This window comes from Chrysemys picta, chromosome 4 (genome assembly GCF_011386835.1).
Source record: "Chrysemys picta bellii isolate R12L10 chromosome 4, ASM1138683v2, whole genome shotgun sequence".
Taxonomy (NCBI): domain Eukaryota; kingdom Metazoa; phylum Chordata; order Testudines; family Emydidae; genus Chrysemys; species Chrysemys picta.
This window is the reverse complement of record NC_088794.1, coordinates 693,335-720,660: the sequence shown is the minus strand read 5'-3', so window position 1 is coordinate 720,660 and position 27,326 is coordinate 693,335. Positions and strand designations below refer to the sequence as shown.

The 27,326-nt window shown below is 61.8% G+C and overlaps 3 protein-coding genes across 12 annotated transcripts in view; 2 read left to right on the top strand and 1 right to left on the bottom strand.

Moving 5' to 3' along the window:
• LOC122172980 (uncharacterized) overlaps positions 1-1,378 on the top strand; it is a 187,143-nt gene extending 185,765 nt beyond the window's left edge. For all 10 annotated transcript variants that reach the window (XM_065594097.1, XM_065594091.1, XM_065594096.1 and 7 more), the window contains one exon: positions 179-1,378. In XM_065594097.1, coding sequence (XP_065450169.1) covers positions 179-192 — 14 coding nt within the window. In that variant the 3' untranslated portion in view covers positions 193-1,378. The remainder of the gene's footprint in view (positions 1-178) is intronic.
• A 2,413-nt stretch (positions 1,379-3,791) lies between these two features.
• LOC122172971 (tapasin-related protein-like) lies at positions 3,792-21,539 on the top strand. Its single transcript, XM_065594104.1, has 6 exons — positions 3,792-3,965; positions 6,109-6,435; positions 6,930-7,229; positions 19,010-19,310; positions 19,942-20,048; positions 20,470-21,539. Exons 1-4 carry the CDS (start codon positions 3,884-3,886, stop codon positions 19,141-19,143), a joined length of 843 nt encoding a protein of 280 aa, XP_065450176.1. The 5' UTR covers positions 3,792-3,883; the 3' UTR covers positions 19,144-19,310; positions 19,942-20,048; positions 20,470-21,539.
• On the bottom strand, positions 20,823-25,522 carry LOC135983280 (uncharacterized). The gene is made up of 3 exons (XM_065594105.1): positions 25,200-25,522; positions 24,330-24,662; positions 20,823-23,680 (listed from the first exon to the last, which is right to left on the bottom strand). Exons 1-3 carry the CDS (start codon positions 25,393-25,395, stop codon positions 23,460-23,462), a joined length of 750 nt encoding a protein of 249 aa, XP_065450177.1. The 5' UTR covers positions 25,396-25,522; the 3' UTR covers positions 20,823-23,459.
• Between the last annotated feature and the right edge of the window lie 1,804 nt (positions 25,523-27,326).

Genomic DNA, 27,326 nt, shown 5'->3' with positions numbered 1-27,326 from the left:
CGTTACCTGGGTAATTTCTCCCCGTTACCCCAGGTCTGCTCCCGACACAGCAGGTGCCGGCCCTGCCCGGGGCTCTCTGGGCCTGAGGGGGGAGGTGGTCTCTCCAGCAGGGAGCGGCCGCACGGTGCGGGAGGATTCCCAGGCAGGGGCCTTAGTGCCTTTGTGCTCTTCTCTCTAGCCCCCTCCCCGTGACAGCCCGGACCCCCAGACGGTCACAGAGCAGAGAGAAGCAGCAGGAGTCCCCAGCAGAGACCAGGTGCCCCTGGAAGATAGAAACAGCCCTGCCCAGCCGGCGTCGCAGCCGGTCGTGTGGTGTCAATGGGAAAGTGACGGTCTGTCTAGTCTGATTGCCCTGGTGAAACCCAGGTACCGTCGCTGCGCCTGAAGTGCTGAGTATTGGCCGTGTGCTTGGATCTCAGATGTGTTTTGTTCTGGGGATGACACCCCCCAAGGTAGTTCACATCCCGTCTCGCCAGCCCCTTGTGAATGGGCCATTCGAGCTTGATGGGCCATTAGGAAGAATCAACTCTCCAGAAAACTCTTCCTGACAACACCTCTGACAGCCGGGAGCCAATGGTCATAGGCACCGACTCCGAGGGTGCTCCGGGGCTGGGGCACCCACGGAGAGAAATTAGCGGGTGCTCAGCACCCACCAGCACCTAAGCTTCCTCCCCAGGCCCTCCTGCACCTCTCGCCCACCCACAGCCCCTCGGATCTACTCCTCCCCCTCCCTCCCACCGCCTCTCGCCTTCTGTGAACAGCTGTTTCATGGCGTGCCTGAGGCTCTGGGAGGAGTGGGGATGGGGCGAACTCAGGGGAGGAGGCGGTAAGAGGAGGGGAAGAGGCGGGGTGGGAAGAGGTGGGGCAGGGGCTTGGGGGAAGGGGTGGAGTGGGGGCAGGGCTTGGGGGAAGGGGTGGAGTGGGGGCGGGGCCTGGGGCAGGAGAGGGGGGTCGAGCATCCCCCGGCTAGCGGGGAAGTCGGTGCCTATGCCAATGGCTACCCCTGTGATTCAGCAAAACACGTAAGGACATGTGATGTGAACATGTGACCTCGAACTCCATCTTGGTCAGTAACTTTCCATATACGGGGGTTGTGGCTTTGCTTGGGACAGTAAATGTCCACGCACGTGGCAGAGGGTATAAAAGACACCAGAGACCCTCCATTTGCCTCATTCCTGCTCCAGTTCTCTGGACTGTGGATTTACAACTAAAAGGAGCATTTTGAACTTCGTTTGGAAGTTACCAGAGAGACTTTTCCAGCCAGCCGTCCATTGCATCGCTGCGACAGAGCTGATCGGGAGAGTTTGTATGTACGTGATCTATGAACCATTTATAACTCTCTCTTCTTTTATTAATAAATCTTCCGTTAGCTCACTAAGGACTGGCTGACAGCGTGGTACTGGGGTAAGATCTGAGATACGAATTGCCCTGGGCATCAGAGTCTGATCCTTTGGGATTGGAAGAACCTCCTGTGTGGTGAACTGGGTTTTCAGTCACCTCTCCCTAGATGAGCCCTGTTTGCCTGGCCGGGAGTCAGGGGCTGGGGTGTCTAACGGGGGCTGTGTTTGGCTTCTGGTTAACCAGTGGGGGGCTGCAGACGCTCACTTTGGTACTGGTTGGGTGAATCTAATTCTAGAGCAAACTGCCAGTTTTTGGGGTGTGTCTGCCCTGCTTCTTGCAGTCTGCCCTGAGCGTGGCATTCTCAGTGTGGTCCCTCCTAGGCACCGCTCACACATGGTGAGTTTAGTGAAAGTTGGGAAGGGGGGGAAGAGGGATTTAAAAATGCCCTGACAAAGCCGGGGGCGCCGACCACCCGCAGCAGCACGCTCCCCCAGGGCGGGGAGCTGGAAAGGGAGCCGGCCTCGCACTCACCCCGGGCAGCAGCAGCTCCTGTGTCCCTGGGACTGAGCGGCGACACGGTGGGACAGGAGCTGCAGCTGCTGGGTGAGTCACGGGCACCGGAAAATCAGGCTGTGACTCTCTTCCACCACGACAGACCTGCAGCTGTAACAAGAATCATCAGGGCCACGTGCGACTCTCGCTATTTTCCCAGCGCTATTGGCCCCATCCCCCCGTGTATCGGGTCCCAGGGCCTGTGATGGGGCGGGGACAGAAAGACCCAGGGCTGGGCACTGACCAGGCGTAAAGGGGGCAGCAGCCACCGAGGGCAGAGTGATGCCAGCCCAGAGAGCAACGTTCCCACCAGAGCCCCCAGCCGCCGGGCGCCCCCTGCTCTCACTGCGCTGTCTAGCGCCCCCAGCTGCCCAGACAGGGACCGTCTAGCCAGGGCATCTGGAACGACCCACAGCCCGGGGCGTGTGAGCTCCTCGGGGCAGGGCCCATCTCCGAGTTCTGTGTCTGTGCAGCGCCCGGCGCAAGGGGGCCTGCTCCCTGGCTGGGCTCCCAGCACCACCGCAACACCCCGAATACGCAGCACGGCTGAGCCACCCACACACTGCAGAGTCCCCAGCGACCGAGCGACCTGGGGTCCGACTGGAGACGCCGGCGGCATTCACCTCCCAGGGGCCCGGAGGCAGCACCAGGGACACGAGACCCCAGAGCCCAGCAAAGAAACATCTCAGTGCCCTCTCCCTCCTGCCGGCTGGCACGGGGGCTCCTCGCGGGCACTGCCCAGCTGGGGGAGGCCGGGACCCTGGGGGCAGGTGGAGCAGCCGGGCTCCTTCCAGCTCTGGGTCAGGGCGCCTGGCGAGGGGCACCGCTGGGGCGGGTGGGTCTGTGGGTGCCAGGGAGGGGCAGGAGCCCCAACGGCAGGGGCTCAACCCTTATCCCCCAGCCCAGATGCTGCCCGTACTGCCTCATAAACTCCCTTTCACCCAGACATTCCTCTGAGCCCCAAATCCCCCTCGTTACCTCCTCCCCCCACATCCCCCCCATCCACAGCCTCCCTCACAGCCCCACACCCACCCAGCCCCTTAAAACCTCAAAGCCTCCACACTCCAACCCCATCCCTCCACTTTCCCTCATAACTTTATCACACCCCCAAACCCCTTTGCCTCCACAGCCCCCTGACCGGAGGCAGGCTCTCCCTGCTAGCCCCCAGCACAGTGATTGCCCTGCCCCTAATTAGTTTCCCAGAAAGCTCGGGGTGTGATTAGCTCATTAGGCTGGGGGAGCCAAGGATTAACGTGATCCCAAGGCCCAGGGCACAGTGGAACCGGGCGAGCTGCGCCCAGGCCCAGAGAGAGCTCGGGGCAGGGAGCCTGGTCCCCTCTTGGGCCTGGGAAGGGCTGGCGGCTAATGGACAGACAGATGGACGCTGTGAATAGTGGCGCTGCCCGTGGGCCTGACACTGGTGTGGAAGGGACAGAAATAAGCTGCCCAGCGCGGGCACCGAGCCGGGGCCTGAGCCGTGTCTGTGGGGCCAGCGAGGGGGAGCAAGCGCCCTGTTCCCCCCAGCTCCAAATCCCCTCTGGGAGTCTGTCCCCGCATAGCCCACCTCCCCTCAGAAATCCCTCCCTGTCCCCACAGCCCCCCAGCTCTGTGTGCCCTCCATGACCCCATATAACCCCCACCCCACATAACTCCCCTTACAGCCTGTAACACGCACGGCTCCCACACCTCACAGAACCCCCCTTACACCCAGTAGCCCCCATGGCTCCCACACCCCACACAACACCCCACTGACCCCATCACCATTCCTGGGAGGACCTAGCCCCCCCAACCCCAGGGGATTCACCCCCAGACCAGCGGAAGGGGTCACGGGGGGTGGGGGGGCTGGGCCCTTCCCTCTGGCTGCTCTGGCTTGATGAGTGTCTGGGTGTAACCGGATCAGTAACTGTAAACTCTTCTCTCCGCCCGTTTCCTGTTGTTACAGCCACAGAAAGTGAAAGGGAATTCGCTGGGGGCCCTGCCAGCCCCGGAGATGGCGACTCTGTGGGGACGAAGGGTGGGGACCATGGGTCGGGGGGGTCTCCTCCTCCCCCTCCTCGTCCTTGGGGTGGCCGGTAAGTACAGACCCCCCGGTGTCCTGGGGGCGGGCAGGGCGGGGCCCCAGGGCTCCCAGCAGAGTAAAGTCCCGGGGACGGGCCCTGGGTACCGGTGGGTCAGTCACTGCCCAGCTCTGCCCGGCCTCAGCCGCCGAGTCTGCCCTGAGCCCGTGTGAATGCCCCAGGGTGTGACAGGAGCCAGGGGAGGGAATGGGGGAGCCGCGGGGAATCCCGGGGGCAGGAGAGGGGGGTCGGGGTCTGAGCGAAGGGACGGGCACACAGAGCTCAGACAGGGCACCGGGGACCTGCTGCTGCCCAATATCTTGGTGTCTGTCAGGGCAAAACCTCTCAGCGGTGACCCGGCCGGTCACCTAGGGTTACCATATTTCGAGCCTCCAAAAGGAGGACACTCCACCGGACCCCAGCCCCACCCCCAGCCCCGCCCATGCCCCCCGCCCCAACTCCGCCCCTTCCCCAAAGTCCCCACCCCAACTCCGCCCCCTCCCCTGCTTCCCGCGAACATTTGATTCGCGGGAAGCCTGAAGCAGGTAAGGGGGGGTGTGGGGGGAGGAGGAGCGGCCCAGGCTGCCCCTCCCCCGGCGTTTCATGCCTGGGCCGGCCCCCGGCCGAGCATCCCCCGGCCCGCTCAGCGGCCCCCAGCCCCGCCGGCCCCCCGGCCCGCTCAGCACCCCCCGGCCCGGCCCCCGATCCCCGGCCGAGCACCCCCTGGCCCCGCCAGCCCCCGGACCCCCGGCCAAGCATCCCCCGGCCCGCTCAGCACCCCCCAGCCCCGCCGGCCCCCCGGCCCGCTCAGCACCCCCCGGCCCCCCCGGTCCGCTCAGCACCCCCCAGCCCCGCCAGCCCCCCGGCCCGCTCAGCACCCCCCGGCCCCTCCGGCCCGCTCAGCACCCCCCAGCCCCGCCTCCGGACCCCACTTCTCCTACCTGGGCTCCAGCTGAGCTGCTCCTCCCCGCTCAGACTGTAAGAGCCGAGCTGCTGGCTTCGGGCAGCCCTCCCCTGCCTCAGGACCCAGAGCTGGCTGGGCACGTCCCTTCCCCGGCTCCAGCTGAGCTGCTCGGCTCCTCCCCCTCAGACTTACAGAGCAGAGCTGCCCGAGCCAGCGTTACCAGCTTCGGGCAGCCCCCCCTGCCTCCGGACCTTGCACCGCGGGAGCAGCTCAGCTAGAGCCGGGTAGGAGAAGTGCCTGGCTGGGGGCTCAGGGTCTGGAGGCAGGGGGGGGCTGCCCGAAGCCAGTAGCGCTGGCTCGGGCAGCTTGGCTCTGTAAATCTGAGAGAGGAGGAGTGGAGCAGAGCCGCAGGGGGAGAGGAAGTGCCGGCCATTTTCCCGGACATGTGTGGCTTTTCGGCAATTCCCCCCGGACGGGGGTTTGATTGCTGAAAAGCCGGACATGTCCGGGAAAAACCGGACGTATGGTAACCCTAGGTCACCTCCTGACCCTACTCCGGGGACAGGCGCTTGGGAACAGCCAGGCCGGAGCATCCCAGCGCCCCTCTAGTCTGGGTCCTGCCTCCCACAGCAGCTGGCCCCCGATATTGGGACAGGAACATCCACGGACTAACCTGCCCCCAGAGGAGCCCCCCCTATGACCACTCGGTGTGGGGCTGGCTCAGGCCCAGAAGGAAGCAGGGGGGTTAGAGCCCTTCTGCTGGGTCCCCCCTGTGCCATAGCCCAGCAGGGAGCGCGTGTAGACGGGGGGAAGGGGGGCGGTGTTTATTGCACTCTATCGCTGTATCGTCTAACCCTGCTCTGCCCCAGCTCTGCCCCAGCTCTGTGCCCCAGTGGGGTGAGCCGGGCTAGTGCAGACAGGGCACCAGAGATCGCTCGAGGGGTGTGAACAGGGCCGGAGTGAATGTGGGAAGAAGCCCAGAGCTATTTGCAAAACCTCCCCTTGCTGCATTGTCCCGGCTCGGAGGGACCCTGTGTGGGACAGTTTGGGAAGGAGAAAGGGTGGGTGTGTCTAGTAACTGATACACCCAGGGGAGCCAGAGCACAGCCGGCACCTGCCCCAGGTACCCCACCATCTCCCCCTCCCTGGGGTACCAGATCCCATCACTGGCACGTCCATCCCCAGACAGCGACCTGTCCCCGGCCCAGCCCTGTACCGAGCCCCAGAGTGTGATTTTTCTCTTTCCCTGCGCAGGTTCCCGGCTGCAGATATTCACAGATCCCTCCTCCCGGGCGCTGCTGGGCTCTGGGGCACTGCTGGAATGTCGGTTCGACGTCGGGGGGCCGATTGATCTGACCTCCCTGCGGGTTCAGTGGTATCTGTGGAAAGAGAAGATCGCGCAGTACGACCAGGGCAGGGGAGAATCCCAGCCCGGAGCGAGCGTGTCGGAGCAGGAGTTGGAGAACGGGAACGCATCCCTGTCGCTCTCCAGTGTGATGGTGTCGGATGAGGGACTGTATAAATGTGTCGTTGGTTACGGTACGGAGCAGCTGCAGGGAGAGATGACCCTCCGTGTGCTCGGTAAGGACAGGAGAAGAGCTCGGACGTTCCCTGGCTGGGAACTGGGGACTGGCTGTTCCTGTGTTGGTCCCACAATCCAGCAGGTGGAGGAGGGGGTGGGGGTGAGGACTCCTGCCCACCGGATGTAATTCCTTCAGGGGGAATCCAGCTGCCCAACGGGTACGTGAAGTGCACTCACACAGCTGAGTGCCGGGTTCTGCTGCCCACTCGCTTCCTGCTCCTAAGAGATGTGAGCCGGGGAAATTGTAACCCAGCCCCCTCCTGCCCTGCCCGGCACTGACACCTTCTGTACCACGCACCTCAGTCACCGTGTCTGACGCGCCTTCCTACATCCTACTGGGGTAGAACCTCACAGTGACCCGGGGTGTTTCGTGCCCCACCATACTGAACTGGGGATATCTGTGTAACTTACACTCAGATTGGCTCATGGGGGTAACCCAAAATTATCACATATATGTCGAGACACAGCTCAATGACTGTCTCTCTCATTCCAGCTGCTCCCAGACTCTCCATCCCCCGGCGATCGGCCAGGACAGACGCAGCGACCTCCTTCCCCTGCCACGTGTGGGGATTCTACCCCGGGGACGTCACCATCACGTGGCTGAGAGACAGGCGGGTTCTTACCGACGCCACCCACTCTGCCCCCCAGAGGAACCCGGACGGGACCTTTAACCTCACCCTGACCTACACCTTCACCCCCAGCGCGAGCGACTCCGGCAGCATCTTCTCCTGCCACGTCAGCCACGCGGCTCTGGCCCAGCCCCTGCGGGAGGAGTTCCCCCTGGCTGTCACAGGTGAGGGGTGCTGGGCTCCCAACTGGATGTTATGGACTGAAGGGGGCACTCAGTTGAGTCTGACATGGGACCCCAGCAGAGACCCATGCTGGTACTTTAGGGCAATATTGGGGGTGGGGGGTGCGATGCTGGAGCCCTTAGGGCTGAAGGGGCCCAGTACAGTAGTGGGGACAGTGGGAGGCCGGAGGAACACTCAGATCTGACTTTGGCTTTATAACAGAAATGCCAGGCCAGCCGGCTCCCTCTGACCCCCAGCTGTCCCCATACACACACACACACACACTGCATAGGCTGGGGACAGAAGAAGACTCTAATTCTGCCTGACAAAATACTGAATCGTTGTTGGGACATGGGTATTGTGGCACTCTATATCTTGGGGGAGCGTCCTGTAACCCCCATACTCTTTATTTTTTGTAATTGTGATCTCACATAGAAAGCAGGTCTTGTAAGGTATCAGGGGAAAGGTTATGATCTGCTGAGAGTCATTTCTCTATCCATAGATGTGTATCTTTAGTGCATGTGAAGTTATGAGATTGTGTTGTAGGGCTGTCACTAAAACATGCTGTAAATTGGGGAATTAGCCACATATTGGCTCCCCCAGAGGCAACAGCAAGGAAAGTAACTAACACCCGGACGGGTGTCAAACAACCATCACCAGCCATTGTCCAGCCAGGGAGCTACAACGCAATGACTCACCTGCACGAGGCCCCACCAGGGGAATTGCTCAACCTGGCCTGGGGACTCAGTAATGCCCCCAGACAGGCCTGGCCTTATGTGTCCCAAGCCCATGGACTGAGGGTATGAAACAGACACGGGCCCCACGCTGGGCCTTTCTCCTCCCCCTACCTACGCTGCAAGCAACAAGGACACTCTGAAGACCCCAACTGAGGGCACTGGGCCAGGTTTCAAGGGTGAAATCTGTGTACTAGGAACTGCAATATCCAGTGGGGGGAGAAAAGCTACTTAGCCTAGATGTTGTCCAGTCTAATAGGGTTGAGAGGTTAGACTGCAGGCTTATGTTTTATTTCTGTTGGTAACTAACTCTTTTTGCCTGTTACTGACTATCACTTAAAATCTATCTTTTGTAGTCAATACACTTGTTTAACTGTTTATCTTTACCAGTCAGTTTGTAAGAAGTGTCTGGTGAATCTGCTCAGGTTACAAAGGCTGGTGTATGTCCACTTTCCATTCATGAAGTGGTGAACCAATTAATAAATCTGCATTGCTCGTCTTGAGCAGCGCAAGAAGGTATATTCCTGTGGGGCAAGGCTGGGAGCTGGGAAGATTTGGCAGGTGCCTTTCTCGGTGTGATTCACGAGTGGCTCTGGGAGCATTCGTGCAATCTAGCTGGGTGTGGGGCTCCACATGTGGTTGTGCTGAGTGATCACAGCGCCTGGAGGGGTTTGCTGCTGGTCACTAGCAAGGCACTGTGAGAGACAGCCCAGGCTGGAGAGAGTTCAGGGGGCCCAGTGGTCCCACAGTCCCAGGCTGCACCCCGGGGATCCTGTCACAGTGGCGCAGCGAGCAGGGGGAAATACACAGCTGCTTGTACTTAGCAAGATTTGCACTTCAAACACTGGTGCAAAGATTTTAAGTGAGGCTTTAAGTGTGGTGGCTAATGAGCGTTAGGAGGAGGCTACTGGTTTGTTATTTCCTATTTGCTTATTTCGGGAAAGGGAAGTAGGGACAGAGGAGCAGGAAAATGACAGAAAGCAGTGAAGTGATTGCGAAGTTGGAGCTTTTTAGGCTGCAGGTTGCAGAGAAGGAGAGAGAACATCAGAGACTGTTGGAACTGAAAGAACTGGAGACAAAGGAGAAGCGGGAGGAGAGAGAGAGTGAAAACACCAACTGGAGCTGCTAGAGAAGCAGAACCAGAACCCTCCAACCCCAGCGATTCCCATCACTCCCAAAATCCACAAATGGGAACACTTATGAGGAGGATGATATTGCTAAGTATCTGACCACCGTTGAAAGGCCGTGTGCAGTGCGTGAATCCCTCATGCCAAGAGAGTTCCTACCCTGACTGCACAATTAACTGGCAACGCTCTGAATGCATTCAATGAAATGCCCATTGAAGATGCTTTAGACTATTGTACACTTAAAAACACTGTTTTGCAAAGGTTTCAGATTCCCCCTGAAACGTGTAGAGTTACATTTAGGGGTCTGAAGAGGGATATTGGGATGAGTAATGGGGAATCTGTGAACAAAATGAAAGATTTGCTGGGAAAGTGGGTGAGGGGCAGAGGTGAGGGCCTGTTGGATCTGGTTGCCCAAGGGCATTTCCTGGGCGTGTGTCAGGCGGATGTGAAGCCGTGTCCATGGGACAAAGACGTAAGGTCTGTGCAGGAGATGGCGTCTACTGCTGATGCCATTGAACCGACCCAGGCATCTCTTGAAAACAAACCACTGAAAGAGGCTTTGAAGCTGGTGGGACGGGGAGATCCCATTTTATCCCTAGCAAGAGGCTGGGGGGCTGGGTTCTCACCTCCCCAAAACCATCCCTCTAACCCTCATCCCAAACCTCCTGGAAGAGCGGAAGAGCCCAGAAGGTGCTATCGGTGTAATTCCACTGATCACCTGAGCAATAAATACCCTGTGTTAGGCGGAAGCAGGCAAACAATAGCTCATGTTAGTTCTGCTGTCCACACCACAGAACCCCCCAGGCGATTGGAACTGTGTCACGGAGTTTTGGGGAACTCAGGGCCCTGCACCCCCGGCTTCCTGCGATTCACCATGACTCTCAGCCAGCCAGTAAAGCAGAAGGTTTATTTGGATGACAGGAATACAGTCCAAGACAGGTCTTGCAGGCACAGACAACAGGGCCCCCCTCAGTTAGGTCCAGCTTGGGGTCCCAGGGCATGCCAGCCCACCCCCCTTGGGGGGTCAGAGCCATCTCTGCCTCCCAGCCATCTCTCCAGCCTCCTTCCAGCCTGCTTCCAGCCCTCTGCCCTCAGCGACCCCTCCCACAGCCTTTGTTCAGTTTCCCGGGCCCCGGAGTCATCTGACCTCCAACCCCCTCCTGGGTTCTCATGTTACAAGCTCAGGTATGTTCCCTTGGGCTGGCTCCCATCCCCCGATGCAGACCATCCTAGTCACACTCCCCTGTCAGCATTCACACACCCCAGCAAGAACAGTCCCAGTTCGTCACATCTCTCCCCCCTTCGAGACCGAACTGAGCAGGGTCACTTTAGCCAGTGACCCGGGGAAGTTCGAACCTACCCCCGTTCCCATGGATGCCCCCGCATCCCTCCAGTTCCTTGGTGAGAATTACACCAGGCCCCTCCAGTTTCACGCCCCCCCTTAGGTCGGGGGTGCTTGATGGCACTCGCAGTTCGCATGTGGGAAGGTTTATGCGGCCTGTGCCCTTTTCCCACCCCCATACCTCTGGGGTTCCAACTGGGCTGTGGTCTTCTCCCAGCGCTCCAGTCTGGAGGTCTGTGCTTTGGGCTCTCTTGGTTTAGAGCCGCCCTTTTAACCTTGGCCACCCTCTGGAAAGGATCCTTTATGCTGGGCAAGGGTCCTAAAGCTGTTTTCCCCTTGTCCCAGGCCTTCCTCCCCCTCTGACAGGGGTCACAGGATCCGCAGTACTGTCGGACAGTAACAAAGACCCCAGGCCAGTAAAAGCTCCGTAGCAGCCTCTGCTGGGTACGCCAGGTTCCCTGGTGCCCTGAGAGGGGAATGTCATGGGCCCGGCACAGCAGCTGGCGGCGATACTTCTGGGGTACCACCAGCTGCCTCCTGATCCCCCCTGACTCCATTTTCCCTGGGGGAGCCCATTCTCGGTACAGGAACCCCTTCTCCCACAGGAACCTTTTCCGGCCATCTCGTCCCATGGTCTGTACCGCATTGAGGTCGGCCAGGTCCCTTATCTTCCGCAAGGAGGGGTCTCTCTGTAACTCGGCCTGGAACTCAGCAGCTGGGACAGGGATGGCCACCTGCTCTTTCTCGCCCGCTGGGTCCGAAGCTGCAGCCTCCCTGAGCCGCGTCCCTGGGCGTTCCCTCCCCACCAGGTTAGGGTCCTGCGCCTCAGGCAAGGCACCCCCCCCCAAGGCCAGGGCGCAGGGCCCCTCGCCGGCTCTGACTGTGGGTCACAACCAGTGCCTTTTGGGGGTTGCTTGGCCAGTTCTCCAGGTCCCCCCCCATCAATACCTCAGTGGGCAGATACGGGTGTACCCCCACATCCTTGGGGCCCTCCTTGGCCCCCCACTTCAGGTGTACCCTTGCCACGGGCACTTTGACTGGTGTTCCGCCCACCCCCGTCAGGGTCAGGTAGGAGTTGGGCACCACCTGATCTGGGGCCACCACCTCGGGCCGGGCCAGCGTCACCTCTGCGCCCGTATCCCAGTATCCATTGACCTTCCTCCCATCCACCTCCAGGGGAACAAGGTACTCTCTCCGGAGGGACAGCCCCGCGCCCACCGTATAAACCAAAAACCCTGAGTCTGGGGCATCCAGCCCCCTAGAGGAGCTGGCCTGGGGCCCTTCTCTCTCTTGAGCAGTTGATAAGCTGCCAGCCCCTCTTGCGTGAGAAGCCTGCCCCTCGTCCGTCTGGGCCTCTACCACGTTAACCCTATGCGGGTTCGGTCTGCTCAGTCTGTCCTTGAGCTTGGGGCACTGGGCCCGAACGTGGCCTCTTCGGCCGCAGTAATAGCAGCTCATGTCCTGTGGGTCCCCTCGAGCCGGTCGGTTGTCCCTGACGCTGGGCATTCCCCGTGGGAGGGGATTCCCCATATTCCCTCTTTGGGAGGTCCCAGGGTGACTCTCTCTCTGCATCACGGCGGGCCTGTTCCTTTGGGGCTCCTCCCTGCCACCCCCTGACCGGCTCTTTACAAACTCATCAGCCAGCTGCCCGGCGTGTCGCGGGTTCTCTGGCTTTCTGTCCACCAACCACAGCCTCAGGTCGGATGGGCACCGCTCATACAGTTGCTCCAGTACCAGCAGTTTAATCAGGTCCTCCTTCGTCTGGGCCCCACCAGCCCACTTGCTGGCGTATCTTTCCATGCGGGCGGCTAGTTGCAGATATGAGATCTCAGGGGTTTTATCCTGGCTCCGGAACCTTTCCCGGTACATCTCAGGAGTCAGCCCAAACTCACGTAGCAGGGCCTTTTTGAATAGTTCGTAGTCCCCTTTCTCTGCCTCTCCCAGTTGGCGGTACAATGCCACGGATTTGGGGTCCAGTAAGGGGGTAAGGACCCGGAGTCTGTCCGCGGGATCCACCCGGTGCAGCTCGCAGGCTGTCTCAAAGGCCTCCAGGAAGTCATCCATGTCCTCCCCCTCCTTGTATGGGGCCATGATGCACTTATCAAAGCTCCGTGCAGTCCTGGGTCCCCCCTCACTCACCGCAGCCGGGGGTTCGCTGCCCTTCAATCTCGCCAGTTCCAGGTCATGCTGACGCTGTCTCTCTTCATGCTGTCTCTGTCTCTCATTCTCCTCCCGTTCATGCTGTCTCTGTCTCTCTTCACGCTGATGCTGTCTCTCTTTCTCCTCCCGTTCACGCTGATGCTGTCTCTCTTTCTCCTCCCGTTCATGCTGTCTCTGTTGTTCACGATCCTCCAGCTCCCTCAGTTTTAGCTCTTTCTCCCATTCCAGCCAATTCCGCTCCCCGGATGCCGAACGTCGCCGGGAGGATCCTCTGCTGGCCGGCGAGCTTCGCCGGGGGGACCCCCTGCTGGCCGGGGGGGTCACGGCGCCTTCGGTATTTGCTGGGCTCCTCCCCACCCTTCCCCTAGGCATAGGAAGGAGGGGTCTCGGGAAGCCCTCAGCAGCGGGCTGACCACTCCCAGCTGGGACAGACACTGGTGCCTGCGCTGCATTTGCCAGGCTGCTTCCCTGAGACACAGGGATCAGTTCATTCGCGCGATCTTCCGCCTCCAGCTGGGCAATGAGCTGTTCTTTGGTGAGCCTCCCAATGCGCAGCCGCCTCTGCTTGCACAGCTCCACCAGGTCGCTCTTAAGCCGCTTGGCATACATCTTCCTGCTGGCCACTCACTGGCCTGTGTGCTCACAGCTCCCCACAGTTCCCAGGGGGACCCCTAGTGTGCCAGCCCTTCTCGAGGTCACCACCTCTCTGCCAGGGTCGAGCTGCAGACTCCTCCGCCCCTGGGACCACTCGCTGCGATCCCCCCAGGGGACCCTGTTACTGCAAAAGTCCTTCTCGCTGGTCACACACTCCCAGGGGTAATAACCGTCTCTCTCCCACTCTTCAGCGTGCCTGGTCCCCGTCAATCCCCCTTCGTTTTACTGCTCCCCAGTCACTTACTGCAGGAAGCGCCGTCCACGGGGTGCAGTAGATCCCACCGCTGCCACCAGTTGTCACGGAGTTTTGGGGAACTCAGGGCCCTGCACCCCCGGCTTCCTGCGATTCACCATGACTCTCAGCCAGCCAGTAAAGCAGAAGGTTTATTTGGATGACAGGAATACAGTCCAAGACAGGTCTTGCAGGCACAGACAACAGGGCCCCCCTCAGTTAGGTCCAGCTTGGGGTCCCAGGGCATGCCAGCCCACCCCCCTTGGGGGGTCAGAGCCATCTCTGCCTCCCAGCCATCTCTCCAGCCTCCTTCCAGCCTGCTTCCAGCCCTCTGCCCTCAGCGACCCCTCCCACAGCCTTTGTTCAGTTTCCCGGGCCCCGGAGTCATCTGACCTCCAACCCCCTCCTGGGTTCTCATGTTACAAGCTCAGGTATGTTCCCTTGGGCTGGCTCCCATCCCCCGATGCAGACCATCCTAGTCACACTCCCCTGTCAGCATTCACACACCCCAGCAAGAACAGTCCCAGTTCGTCACAAACTGTCATTGGTTCTGTGAGGTTCGCCTCTGCAGAACCAGATGTGGAGCACGTTAAGATTGTCAGAATTGATGGCAGGGAATACTTGGGGCAGAGGGATACAGGGGCCCAGATCTCTCTGGTTAAGCAGCGTGTGGTCCCAAAGGCCAGTATGTTGCCTGGCCAAATGGCAGAGATTGTGGGGGTGGGCGAAAGCAGGTTCCTCGTACCACTAGCTGAAATCCATGTGGGGTGGGAAGGTTTGGAAAGTGTTGTGACTGTGGGGGTGATGGAACAGCTCCTCTTCGACCTGCTCCTTGGTAATGATGTTTTCCGGGTCGCTCAGGTTACAGTATTTGCCTGCAGCAGGAGGGAGTGTTATGCTAGGACCCCCGAGGGAAAGGGGAAGGTCTCAGGAACTGCTGAGAGAATGGGGGAGAGTCTCCTTGATTCTTCTACAGCAGGGGGAAGCCACATGCTTCCAGGTAGGGGTGGTGGTTGAGACCAACCCCTGCACTGCAACTGGAGGCAACACCACCTCAGGAAGGGATGGGGGTGTGATGCCGACCAGGGAGAGAACTGTCCAGGTTGTGAGCTGCCAGCCGGTCGCAGCTGAACCAGAGACAGACCCGGCTCTAGGGAGCAGAGAGCAATGTGTCCCAGAGGAGAACCCAGAGAAGGGGGAGGGGATCTCAGAAACCACTGAGGTGGTGAGGGGTCCCTGTGACTCTGTAACACAGGGAAGCAGGGTGGTCCCAAGTGTGAGAGGGGCTGAGACTGGCTCCTTTCCATCAGAAGGCAACATGCCCTCAGGCGCAGGGGCAGGAGAGCTGTTGTCCCTGACGTGATTAAGGAAACTGTCCCAGTTGTTAGCTGGCAGAGTTCTGCAGATGAACAAGGGACAGGCGCCTTCCTAGGGAGCACAGAGAAATGTGTCTTAGGAGGGGCCCCGAGGAGGGAACTGGGGAAGGAATAGTGGGGTACAGGGATGTCTCCTCACTGGTCACTTGGGAGAGGATGCCCAGGACCAAATGGATGAGTCAGCATCTGATCAGGCCGTTACCCAGGTTTTGAGACGGAACTGTCACTGACCTCCTGGAGGGGAGCAGTCACACTTCTCAGGGACAGAGAAGGGGGTGGCGGAGGGAACCCCAATCCAGGTCCCAGCTTTTCAGGATGCTATTTTTGATAAGTTTTTGGAAAGTAATTCAGGTCACCAGTCACTGGGGCATCCATCCTCCAGGCCATTCACTGGCCTTCTGTAACCACAAACTCCCTCTCCCACCACCTTGTTAAACCAGTAACACCCAGGGAAACTGAGTCCTACTGTGATGAACTGGGACTGTTCTTAATGTGGTCTTTGAATGCTGAGTGGGGAGTGTTGGCTGGGAAGGCAGGGGAGTGTGGCTAGGACGGTCTGCATTGGGGGATGGGAGACTGGCAGAGGGAGGAGACCTGAGCATGTAACATGAGAACCCAGGAAGGGGTTGGAGGCCAGGTGACGCCTTTGCCGGGGAACTGAACAAAGGCTGTGGGAGGGGTCGCTGAGGGGGGAGTTTCAGGAGCTGGCTGGTGGAGTGGCTGGGAAGCAGACGGGGCGCTGACCTCCCAAGGGGGCTGTGGTGCCCTGGGACCTCAAGATGCACCTAACTGGGGGGGGGGTCCTGTTGTCTGTGCCTGCAAGACCTGTCTTGGACTGTGTTCCTGTCGTCTAAATAAACCTTCTGCTTTACTGGCTGGCTGAGAGTGATGGTGAATCGCAGGAAGCCGGGGGTGCAGGGCCCTGACTCCCCCACACTCCGTGACACCTACGCCCTCTGCATGCAAACCAGTAAAAACAAGAAGAAAACTCCCTGCTTCGTCACACCTCAGCAGCCGACCGTCCATGGGTTGCAGTTTTCCCACCCCTCACCCCAGGTCTCACCGAGTCGCAGTTTCGGTGCATTGGAACTGCTCGGTGTGGGGCTCACCCAGACTCTGGTGTAGCGTGCTGCCCCCCTTGGGGACCTTTTCACCTTCCTGGTTCTGACCTCCGAGCATTCAGCGTCCCTGTTCTCCCCGTGCACGTCCCACAGCAGGTCCACTTGGGCGGGACTCCTGGGGAAGCCAGGTGGGCCCTGCACCCCCACTTCGCACTCAGCAGTGACTCACCCAGCAAAGTCCATCTTGGACAGTAAAGTTCATGCTGCCGCTGCTTCTCCTGCAGCTCATCCTTGTGCTTTCGCTGTTTGCCATGGTCCTCTCGACACAGGCGCCGAGTTTTCAAACTGCCGGGAGGGGCTCAACCCCCTGCTCTGCCCCAGGCCCTGCCCCCACTCCACCCCTTTCCCCAAGGCCCCACCCCTGCCCCACCTTTTCCCATCCCCACTCCACCCCCACCCCGCCTCTTCCCACCCAGTTCCGACCTCTCCCCTGAGTGCGCCATGTCCCGGCTCTCCCCCATCTTCCCAGCCTCCCTGCACGCCGCGGAACAGCTGTTTGTAATGGGTGGGAGGTGCGGGGAGGGAGGCGGGAGATGCTGATCTGCAGGGCCACCGGCAGGCAGGAGGCACCGGGGGTGGGTGGGAGCTGATGGGGGGCTGCCCATGGGTGCTCCAGCCCCGGAGCACCCACAGAGTCGGTGCCTCTGGCCTTCATTCCTTCTTGTGGCCCCCCGGCTCTTTTAGTCTCAGCTCCAAGTCCAGGCCACTGTTGGGGAATCCGGTCGTGAAGACCCCCTGCTGGCTGGGGACGCGAGTCTTGGGGATGCCTGGCTGCCGCTCCGGCTGCTCCCAGACACTTTGGTCGCCCCGCGTGGGTCAGGACCCTGCTCCTGAGATCAATCCTCCTCCTCTAGCTGCACAATCAGCTCGGCCCCGATGCACCTTCCAGTGTGCAGCCCCCTCCCCGGCACAGGTCTGCAACATCTTTCCTACGGAGACGGTTCTAGGCCATCTCTTTGCTCTTCCCTCTAACTCTCCTTTCTTTCACCGCTCCCAGTCGCTTCCTGCTGGACGCTTCTGGTGACCTCAGCAGCCAACCATCCACGGGGTGCAGTTATCCCACTGCTGCCACCAGCTCTGGAGAGTCCCAGTCTCGGTGCTCTGGCAGCACCAGGAGTCTAGTGCAGCGTGTCTCCCCTCAGGGCTCACTCTCACCAGGGCAAGGAGCCTCCTTGTCTTCAGAGCTTCCTGGATCTGTCCTGGGAGCATTCATCCCCCTGTTTACACCGTGAGCTTCCTGCAGTGAGAGTCCACCTGGCTGGGACACCTGGGGAGCCTACATGCCCCCAAAGGGCCCTGCACCCCAACTCCGCAGTCAGCAGTGACTCCCAGCCAGTGTGTGTCACAGAAGGTTTATTAATCATTGGGAACCCAGCATGGAACACAGCTTGTTAGCACAGAAATTAGGAAGATTCGGCAAAGTCCGTCTTGCGGGGGTCCAGAGCCCAGGGCTGTGGGCTTCCCCCCACACCCCTGAGTCCGACACCAGGAGACTGACCACCTTCCAGCAGCCCAGCCTCAGTCATGCCCAGCTGCCCACCTCCGGGCTCTGTCTCTTTCCTGGGCAAACCCGTCACCTGGTCTCTTTGTTCTCCATCACCTCCGTCTGGCTCCTTGCAGAGGATGGGCCCGGCCATCAGTTGCCAGGATACAGTGTCGGACGTTCTCTGTGCCCAGGCTGCCAGTCGCAGTCACACCTGCCCCCTAGGGGTCTCTGCAGCGATCACACACCCTTGTCCCACCACCTAGATACCCATAGGGGAAACTGAGGCACACGCAGCATTCTGACAGAACATTAAGAACATTCCCACCTCACCAGAGACGCGCACCGCCGACACAAGGGCCGTAGCATGGACGTGCCAAAGCAATTGAATTCCTGTGCTAGCTGTACGCTGATGTAATTTAGGTCACGTTAATTTTACAGTGTAGACTTGTCCTCAGAAAATATCTGACGGCCCCGCAGGCATGTAACCAAACTGTCCTGTGAGCCACCGAGCCCAGTGACTCTCCGAGCCCTGTGGGGTACACCCCCTATGGAGACTGGGGTCACCTGGGTTCCCTCTCCCTGTTCCCGGCCCTTTGTCTGTCAGTCCCGGGCCAGGGCAGAGCTGCAGTGTCTCCAAAGCCAGTTCTTATCCCAGCCTCCTGTCACCTGCGTCCATTGTCCTCCCGCCGAGCCCTGCTGGGGTCACCCGCTCGCCGGCTGGGATTTCCTGGGGGCAGGTGTCAGCTGTTCAGTCCTTGGGGCTCCCTTTGTCTTTCTGACCCTCTGGTTTCAGCCAGTCGTGTAATGACCCATTCCCCCCCCCACCCCCGCCAGTTATGTGACACACACACCTCACGGCTCCTGCTCTGCCCCCGGAGCAGCTTTTTACCCTGCTCTGCCCACTGGGAACAATGCAAAGTGCCCAGGGAAACTGAGGCACGCACTGGAGTCATACAAATAGTACAGAAAATTCCCACTTCGAAACAGAGGCACAAACGATCAGAGCTGATTAACTAGGGAATAACCGACATAGGCCTGGCCAGAGCTCCCCAAAGCTCAGGTCAGATCCACACTCCAGGACGGCCGCTCCTGAGACCTTCACTGAAACCTCGTTCCCACCCTGCTGCCTCCTGGCAGCCGCTGCCTGGCGGGAGCCCCAGGACTTTCCTACAGCAGAATTACCCACCCTGCCCCCTTCCTGCTGGGCTCTGGGGCACTGCTGCTGGGAAGCCAGCTGCCGTCGGGGGCGAGAGACCTGGAATATCCAGCAGCTCCCTGGCGTTTGTGGGCAGAGCCAGCAGCATGTGGGGAGCAGGGGGGAGCTGCTGAGGCCAGACTGACCAGGGCGGAGAAGGAGCTATGGGGCAGGACCAGTTCCCTGGCTGTCCCCTGCAGGACTGGATCAGTCGGGGGCCACACAAACGTGTCCTTGGCCCAGCCAGGCAAATGGGCCTTTCGCTCCTGCAGGATCCCAGGGAGCTCAGACCGACCAGGGCCGTTTGCCTCTCGGTGCATCAGATTCCAACTCTGCCTCTCTCCCTTATTTCCAGCCGCTCCCAGGATCTCCATCCCCCAGCGATCGGGAACGAAATTCACAACAACCCTCCTTCCCCTGCCACGTTTGGGGATTCTACCCCCGGGACATCGCCGTCATGTGGCTGAGAGATGGGCGGGTTCGGCCTGAATCCACATATTCTCCCCTGCAGAGGAACCTGGATGGGACCTTTAACCTCACCCTGACCTACACCTTCACCCCAATGTTTAGGGACAGAGGCAGCATCTTAACCTGCCGCGTCAGCCACGCGTCTCTGGTTCAACCCCTGCAGGAGGCGTTCGCCCTGGCTGTCACATGTAAGCGTCTGTGCAGGGGGAATGGTTCCCTTGGGGGCCCCTCACCCCGATCGGTCACTGCTCAGGGGAGACTCTTCCCGCGTCACACCCCAGTGCCCAGCTCCCATCAGAGGGGAGAGATTCCTGGGGCCGTGGGACCAGAGAGTGAGCTAACGAGGGGATCGAATGTACAAGTGCAGAGGAAATTCAAGGGGAGGGGGAAATACTGGAGCCCTCAGGGCTGGGGGGCTGGTACAGTGGGGCTGGTATTTGGGGGTTGGCGCTCTCAGGGATGGGGATTGGTTCAGTGGGGAGAGTATCTTGGGGCTGGAGCCCTCAGGGATGGGGGGCCAGTGGCAGTAGGATCTTTAGTGGGGTGAAGGGGAATTTTGTCTCCCCTCCCCCAGGAAGTGGCTGGCGCCGCTGACAGGGGCTGCGCGTTGAGGGGAGGGAGCTTTATCAGCTCCCGCTGCCAGCGCCGAGGCTTGCAGGGTGGGGAGACAGTGCAGCCCCCGCCCCCAAATTACTGCCACATTAAACAGTGCACAGGCCATGTGTGTCTGTCCCTCCCCCCGCCCCCCCCCCGCCCCCGTTCCACTGCTCCTGGCTCTGATGCTGGTAACACGGCCGGACTCTCTCTCTCATGGCGCAGGGTCAACAGGTGACACAGTCGCAGTTGTCATATGGATCCTCGTCTTCCTTGTGATTTTCCTAGTTGCCTGTGCACGCCGGGTCTGTCAACGAAGATCCACCTGGCAGGTAACAAACATCAATCCCATTGTCACGGGGGGGAGGAGCTACGTGACCTCAGAGTTCGCTCAGAGTCTGGGTAAGGTTGAGGTGACAGTGACATACCCTGGGTCACCACCAGAGGCTATGGGGGACTGGAATGGCCTGTGGGGGGCTGGAGTGCCCTGTAAGGTGGGAAACTGAGGCACACGTCCACCCAATTTAGGCTTAATCAATTTTTCACCTTTATAGATTTTCAGACAGAATCGTTATTTATAGTTTCTGACCATGTGCATCTGGTAGATAAACTAGGTCAGACGGAACGGGTAGGGGCCCAAGTACCAAGTGCCGGGGTACCGGGAAGCTCTCCACTTCCTGAAGGTCGTCTCAGTCTCTGGAGGCTGTTCTCCAGTTTGTGCCCATGTTCACTTGTCTTTTTGTTCCTTTCCAGTTGTGACGTTCCCCTCTGTTGCTATCCGGATCAGTGATCTGCTCGGTCACTCCAACGCTTGACTCTGGGAGCCAGCCTTACCCTGCTCTGCTGTGAGACTCCCCACCCCTGGGCTGGTCACACACAGCCTCTGGTGTGTCAGCTGCTCCTTGGTTTGTGCGACCGAATGACACCAGCCGATATCTCTGGTCCCAGACACAGCCCTGGGAAGCTAGGCCCGCTGGACGCTGCAAGCTGTAGCAAAGTCCCGAGTCTGTGTCAGTGGGTCCTGCGCTTCTGGGCGCATTCAGTGGCCTCAGAAACTCGATAAGGCCCCAACGAGACCTCCCTTTCGCAGTGTAGCGGCATGAGTCACAGCCTATGGAGTTACTTCCATCACCGGGCAGTATGGAGACGGGACGGGGGAATACCCCACAGTCTCTGGTACTCCACAGAGCTGAGTGGGCGCAGTTCGGCCTCCTGCCTGGACCCAGTCCTGCTTCCCCTCTCCAGGGGATCTCTGTAGAGTATGGGGAGGTGCGGGGGGGGGGGGGGGTTGGTCTGTGCTCACATTGCTAAGCAATTGGTTGGTATATTATTCTCTAGCCTCCCCAGGAAAGGGGGTGAAGGGGCTTTGGGGAATATTTTCCAGTCTAGAGAACAGGGTTGCGTTATTCCCTTTGGGGGGGTGGAGGCCGCGGGGGTCCAGAGCGAGTGGACTCCCTGAGGGGGCCCACGGCAGAGACAGACGTGCTCAGGCTCAGAGAGGTGCGGCTCCAGGAGGTGGAGGGACCTGACCCCGAGAGAGAGTGGACCCCCGAGAAGGGCTGTCGCACTGAAGGGGGCTCCCCCCAGGGACCGCACGGGGCCAAGAGTGGGCACGATCTGTGAGTCCGTGACACAGGATAAAGGGGGCTGCCAGTCATGAGAAATCCCCTAGCTACCACCTGAGCTGGAACAAGGGCTGTACCAGGTGAAAGGATTGGGCCCAGACTAGGAAGGAGTCAAGTCTGTGAAAGAGGCTTATTGGAACATCTCTGAGGGTGAGATTTACCTGTATTCAGTTTCTTAATGTATCAGGCTTAGACTTGCGTGTTTTGTTTTATTTTGCTTTGTGACTGACTTTGTTCTGTCTGTTATTACTTGGAACCACTTCAATCCTACTTTTTATAATTATTTAATACCTGGGGGAGCAAACAGCTGTGCAGATCTCTCTATCAGTGATATAGAGTGGGGACAATTTATGAGTTTACCCCGTATAAGCTTTATACAGAGTAAAACGGATTGATTTGGGGTTTGGATCCCATTGGGAGCTGGGTGTCTGGGTGCTGGAGACAGGTGACCTGCTGAGCAGTTTGGGGTTAAAGTCTGCAGCTTTGGGGGTGTGGACCAGACCTGGGTCTGTGTTGCAGCAGGCTGGCGTCTGGCTCCACAAGGCAGGGTTCTGGAGTCCCAAACTGGCAGGGAAAATAGGCTCAGAGGTAACTTCAGCACGTCAGGTGACAGTCCCAAGGGGGTCTCTGTGACCAAATCAGTGACAGGGAGACCCCATGGAGACTCCCACGTTCTCCCTGGCCTGCTCTGTCCACACCCCCGTCTGTCAAGCCCCCTCCCAGCCAGGTATGGGGCAGCAGCTCCCCCATCCCACTGGGCACAGGGGGGCCATCGTTCTCTGAGGTCTCCTGCAGATGCCACTGCCCAGGGCAGGGTGCAAAGAGAGGGGTGCAGCCCCTGCCCAGTGCGCCCTGGGCTTGGTGGAGAGGGAGAGGTGCATTCGGAGAGCTCCTTCCCCAATCCCCGGGGGGCAGACGGGGTGTCCCCTGAGGCCCGGTGCAGTGGGCCTGGCCCCATCTCCATGGGGCATGCGGCATTTCCTCCCTCTTGTGCTGCGGGGCTAAGCACACGCTGGCTGCCCGGGCACCACCGCCGAGGTATGTGTTGGCTACGGGGTGACGGTACATCCCGGTTTGGCCAGGACAGTCCCTTCTGCAAGCCCTGTCCCGGCCATCCTGGCTTTTGGCAGAAGAAGGCATCTGTCCCGTTTGCTCTGGCCAACAGTTGGGTCAAATGCCCAGTTTTGTCAAAAAAGTGGGGTGTGGAGGAACATATGGGGGGGACGAGCGGCGATGCCAACCCTGCATGGGGGGATGGGAGACGGCTCCGGCCAGCCCCATGCGGTGCCCCGTTTTCCCTTTGGGTCACCCTAGCTACAGCCCGTCATGCTGGGCAACTGCTCGGCTATGCCCGGCTTGCACCGGTGTACCCGCCTCTGCTCACCCTGACGCCACCGCCCGGCACCTCCTTCCCTAGCGGGTGGGGGGGCCCGGTGCTACTGAGGGGCTCTGGGCCGGCAGACCCAGTGTGGGCTTCAGCCCAGTGGGGAATCGGGGTATGGGGGGGTGAAGCCCAGGGCAAATGACTGTGGGGAGAAGAATCGGACCTGTCCCTGCACCCCCCACAGGGGCCGGAGCCGCGGGGGATAGGGACACGCGGCCACCGACTGGCAGCAGGACACGGAGCGTGACGAGCGTTTTATTCCTTATCCGCGCGCTGCAGCTGGCACCGCACTGGGAGCTGATCACACCCCACGCAGTCCCCTCCCGACACGCCGAACAACAGCCCCCCATGGACGCCCCCCACCCCCGCTGTCCCCGCCCAGCTCGCTACCCGGGGTCTCCCAGCGGCACAGCCACAGTGCATGCAGATAGACCCCCCCATGGGCGTCCAGCCGTCAGCCCCTGACCCTGCCAGCCTCCCCCATCTGACATCCGGCCCCTGGCGTCCCCAGCGGCTCGAGACGTCCCAAAGCCCCTTAGGGAAGACGGGGCCTGTGTCCCCATGTGCGCGCAGGATCCCGGCCCCCCGGATTTGCGGTCACACCCTGCGGAAGCGAAGCCGTTGCTGTGATGTGGGTGTCCCCGTCCGTCCCCGGGGATCCCAGCCCCGTTGCTGCGGGAGCTGTGTCCGGGGACATTGCGAGCCCAGCGGGTGCTGGGTGGACGACCGAGGGCTCATGCCTGTGCCGTCTGGTTGGCGCTCTCAGCCTGTGCCCGGGGTGGGCTCTCCTCGGCCTCCGGGCTGCCCAGACACTCCTTCACCTCGGCAGCCAGCCGGGCCAGGTGCCGCTGGAGCTCGCTGGCCGAGCGGACACAGCCCCCGATCACCTCCTCCAGCTGCCGCAGCCGTGGGGCACCCCCGCCCAGGGGGCAGGTGTTGGGGGGCACCGTCGGGTCTGCAACAACAGCACGGCATCGCGTCAGGGTCGCTGCAGGGTCCCAGCCCCTTGGCAGCCTGCCCCACTCCAACCACGGCCTCACCCTGCAGGGCGGTGATGCGGAGCAGGGCGGGTACTGGCAAGGCATGTGGGTGCAGGCAGTATGAGGAGTGGGGTGGGGCGGTGCCCCCCAGGAGGGGGCGCTGTGGGGGCAGGAGAACTGGCCGTGTGGGCGGGTGGGGGCTGCCCGGCGGGGGGCAGGAGAACTGGCCGTGCGGGCGGGTGGGGGCTGCCCGGGGGGGCAGGAGAACTGGCCGTGCGGGCGGGTGGGGGCTGCCCGGGGAGGGGACAGGAGAACTGGCCGTGCGGGCGGGTCGGTGCCCCCCAGCAGGGGGCGCTGTGGGGGCAGGAGAGGGGCGGGAGGGGGCTGCCCGGGGAGGGGACAGGAGAACTGGCCGTGCGGGCGGGTCGGTGCCCCCAGCAGGGGGCGCTGTGGGGGCAGGAGAACTGGCCGTGCGGGCGGATGGGGACTGCCCAGTGGGGGGACAGGAGATGGCCATGCGGGCGGGTGCGGGTGCCCGGGGGGGGGGACAGGCCATGCGGGTGGGTCGGTGCCCCCCAGCAGGGGGTGCTGGTGCTGTTTTGCCCCCCCACCCCCCGTGCTCACCTGCCACGCGCAGGGTGAGGCTGCCCTGGGCCTGGTCGGGCGGGTAGAGGATGTAGCAGGTCCACTCCCCGCTGTCGCTGACGGTGACGCGCTGCAGCACCAGCGAGACGTTCCCGTTCCTCACCTCGTCCTCGGCCAGGCTGAGTCCCGCCCGCGCCGCCCGCACCGCCCCGGCGAACTCCAGCACCGTGCGCCCCTCGTGCCGCCAGCGCACCTGCAGCTGCTCCAGCTCCAGGGGCGGGTAGTCAGCCCCGACGAGGCACTCCAGCACCACGCGCTGCCCGGGGCGCGCCCGCACCGGCGAGGGGCCCACCGACACCTGCAGCCAGGCCGCTGCGGGGAGAGGGGCAGGGTCACCCCCGCCGGGGCTGGTCTGCCATGGGCCCGCCCACTGCACCGCCAGCCGGGCGCCCGTCCCTCCCAGCATCGTCTGGGGCGTGACCGTTCTCCCCCAGCATCCTCTGGGGCGGGGGGGTGCCCCGTTCACTCCCAGCATCCTCTGGGGCGGGCGGACCCCTCCTGGGCTGGGGTTGCCTCTGCTCCCTGCTGGAAAGTTCCCACTGCCCCCAAACCTTTGGATGGGCCTTGAATCTCTCCAGGCCAGGTCGTTCCTGTTGGGGTCCCCACACCCTGCCCTGGGATGATGGGGGGAACTGCCTGGCCCTCTCCCCCCTGAGCTGGCTCTGCCCTCCTGCCCATCTTGAGCAGATTCAGGGGGAACCCCCAAGGCAGCAAGGGGCCCTGTCTCGGGGAGGTCACAGGGGAACCCCAGGGGCAGCGAGGGGCCAGTCTCGGGGAGATCCCGGGGCAGCGAGGGGCCGGTCTCGGGGAGACCCGGGGGGCCTGCGGCGGGACAGGCCCCATACTCACCAGCTGCCACGCAGCACAGGGCCAGCACGGCCCCGCGCAGACACATCTCTGGGGGTGCGCGCAGGGGGGCAGGAGGCATCGTCACTGCACCGGAGTGCCAGGGCCGTACTGATAAAGGGCCAGCCGTGTGGCAGGGCCCCGATAAGCCCCGAACGTGGCCAGCAGCCCCCTGATTGGCTGGGACGTCCCGTCCCATCCCCCCAGGCACGTCAGCGCCGTCTGCCCGGGTTGTTTTTATCCTGGGGCAGCCGGTAACCTCGTGGGGCCGGGACCCAGGGACCCCCGGACCCCCGTGTAGGGCTGTCCCAGCCGGGCCTGCGGAGGCGGGTCCCTGCCCCAGCCCTGCTCTGTGTCGGCGCGGGGACCCCAGCCCAGGGGTGTGTGACCCCCCCACCCGGCTCTGGGCTCCGCTCCCCTCGGGTTATAGTCGCCCCTTCCCGGGGGCAGCGCTGCCCGAGCCTGGCCAGGCCTCAGCCAATGCCCCGGCCACGGGACACCCTCTCCTCCCTCCCGGGCAGCGTCCCAGCAGGGAGAGGGGCCAGACCCTGCACTCCCTGGGATGGGGCAACCCCCGTTCCCCTCCGGGGGGGCCTGTCCCACCACCCCAGGCACAGAGAGTGTGGGGCGGGGATGGGGGCCCAGCTGTGGGGTTCACCCCCCACCCCCCGCATTGCAGACAAGGACACAGATCGTGCATCACCAGTGGCTTTATTCAGACAACAGCTCACAACCTGCGTCCCAGTGCCACCCCATGGGGCCACCCGAAAGCTGAGCCCCCATCTCCCCTAATACACAACTCCCGCCCTGCCCCAATGCACAGCCCCCCCACAGCATCCCCCCAATGCACAGACCCCGCCCCGCCCCAATGCACAGCCCCCCCCACAGCATCCCCCAATGCACAGACCCCGCCCTGCCCCAATGCACAGCCCCCCCCACACAGCATCCCCCAATGCACAGCCCCCCACAGCATCCCCCCAATGCACAGCCCCCCCACCCCATCCCCCCAATGCACAGCCCCCACCCTGCCCCAATGCACAGCCCCCCACAGCATCCCCCCAATGCACAGCCCCCCCACCCCATCCCCCCCAATACACAACCCCCGCCCTGCCCCAATGCACAGCCCCCTGCCACATCCCCCACAGGCAGCACCAAGCAAAGCCCCCACCCCCCTCTGCCCCCCCAGCCCCGATCCTGTTCCAGCAGCTCCCTGGTGCTTTCCCTCCGCGATGCCTCCCCTGCTGCTCTCTCCATATCCCCCCCCAGCTGGCCCCATAGAGACCCCACAGCGCCGAGATCAGCCCCTCCCCCCCGCGCTGCCCGGGCGCCCCCTGGGCTCAGGGCCGGGCTCAGGCCTTCCCCCCACCCCCGGCGCCCGCCGCCTCCAGCGTGCGGCTGATCTGCTGCAGGAGGGTCAGCGCCTGGTCCAGCTTCTCCAGCACCAGGGGGTCGGGGGCGCAGGCGTGAGGGGCCACGGCCTCCGGCTCCTCCGCGGGCGGCTTCGCGGGGTCTGCGGGGCACAAACCGGGGACACCCGTCACCACGACCGGCGCACGCCTGCCCCTGCCGCCTCCATCACAGGGGCAGCGCTGTGGGGGGAGCTCCCACCTACTCCCGCCCCCGCCTCGCCCAGCAGGGGGCGCTGTGGGGGGTGTGACGAACTGGGACTGTTCTTACTGTGGTGTGTGAATGCTGACAGGGGAGTGTGGCTAGGATAGTCTGCATTGGGGGATGGGAGACTGACCGACGGAGAATACCTGAGCGTGTAACATGAGAACCCAGGAAGGGGTTAGAGGCCAGGTGACACCTTGGCCCGGGAAACTGAACAAAGGCTGTGGGAGGGGTTGCTGAAGGAAGAGATTTTCAGGAGCTGGCTGGTGGAAGGGCTGGGAGGCAGATGGGGCGCTGACCTCCCAAGGGGGCTGGGGTGCCTGGGGACCCCAAGATGGACCTAACTGAGGGGGTCCTGTTGTCTGTGCCTGCAAGACCTGTCTTGGACTGTGTTCCTGTCGTCTAAATAAACCTTCTGCTTTACTGGCTGGCTGAGAGTCATGGTGAATCGCAGGAAGCCGGGGGTGCAGGGCCTTGTGTCCCCCCACACTCTGTGACAGATGGACAGTGAGGGGTGCT

Bases quoted from the DNA above. Each gene is read 5' to 3' on its own strand.
- LOC122172971 (XM_065594104.1), top strand. From the start codon at position 3,884: ATGGCGACTCTGTGGGGACGAAGGGTGGGGACCATGGGTCGGGGGGGT. The intron at 3,966-6,108 runs GTAAGTACAGAC...TTCCCTGCGCAG, and splicing joins CCTCGTCCTTGGGGTGGCCG to GTTCCCGGCTGCAGATATTC. The intron at 6,436-6,929 runs GTAAGGACAGGA...CTCTCATTCCAG, and splicing joins GATGACCCTCCGTGTGCTCG to CTGCTCCCAGACTCTCCATC.
- LOC135983280 (XM_065594105.1), bottom strand. From the start codon at position 25,395: ATGGGACGGGACGTCCCAGCCAATCAGGGGGCTGCTGGCCACGTTCGG. The intron at 24,663-25,199 runs GTGAGTATGGGG...CTCTCCCCGCAG, and splicing joins CCTGTGCTGCGTGGCAGCTG to CGGCCTGGCTGCAGGTGTCG. The intron at 23,681-24,329 runs GTGAGCACGGGG...CTGTTGTTGCAG, and splicing joins CCTCACCCTGCGCGTGGCAG to ACCCGACGGTGCCCCCCAAC.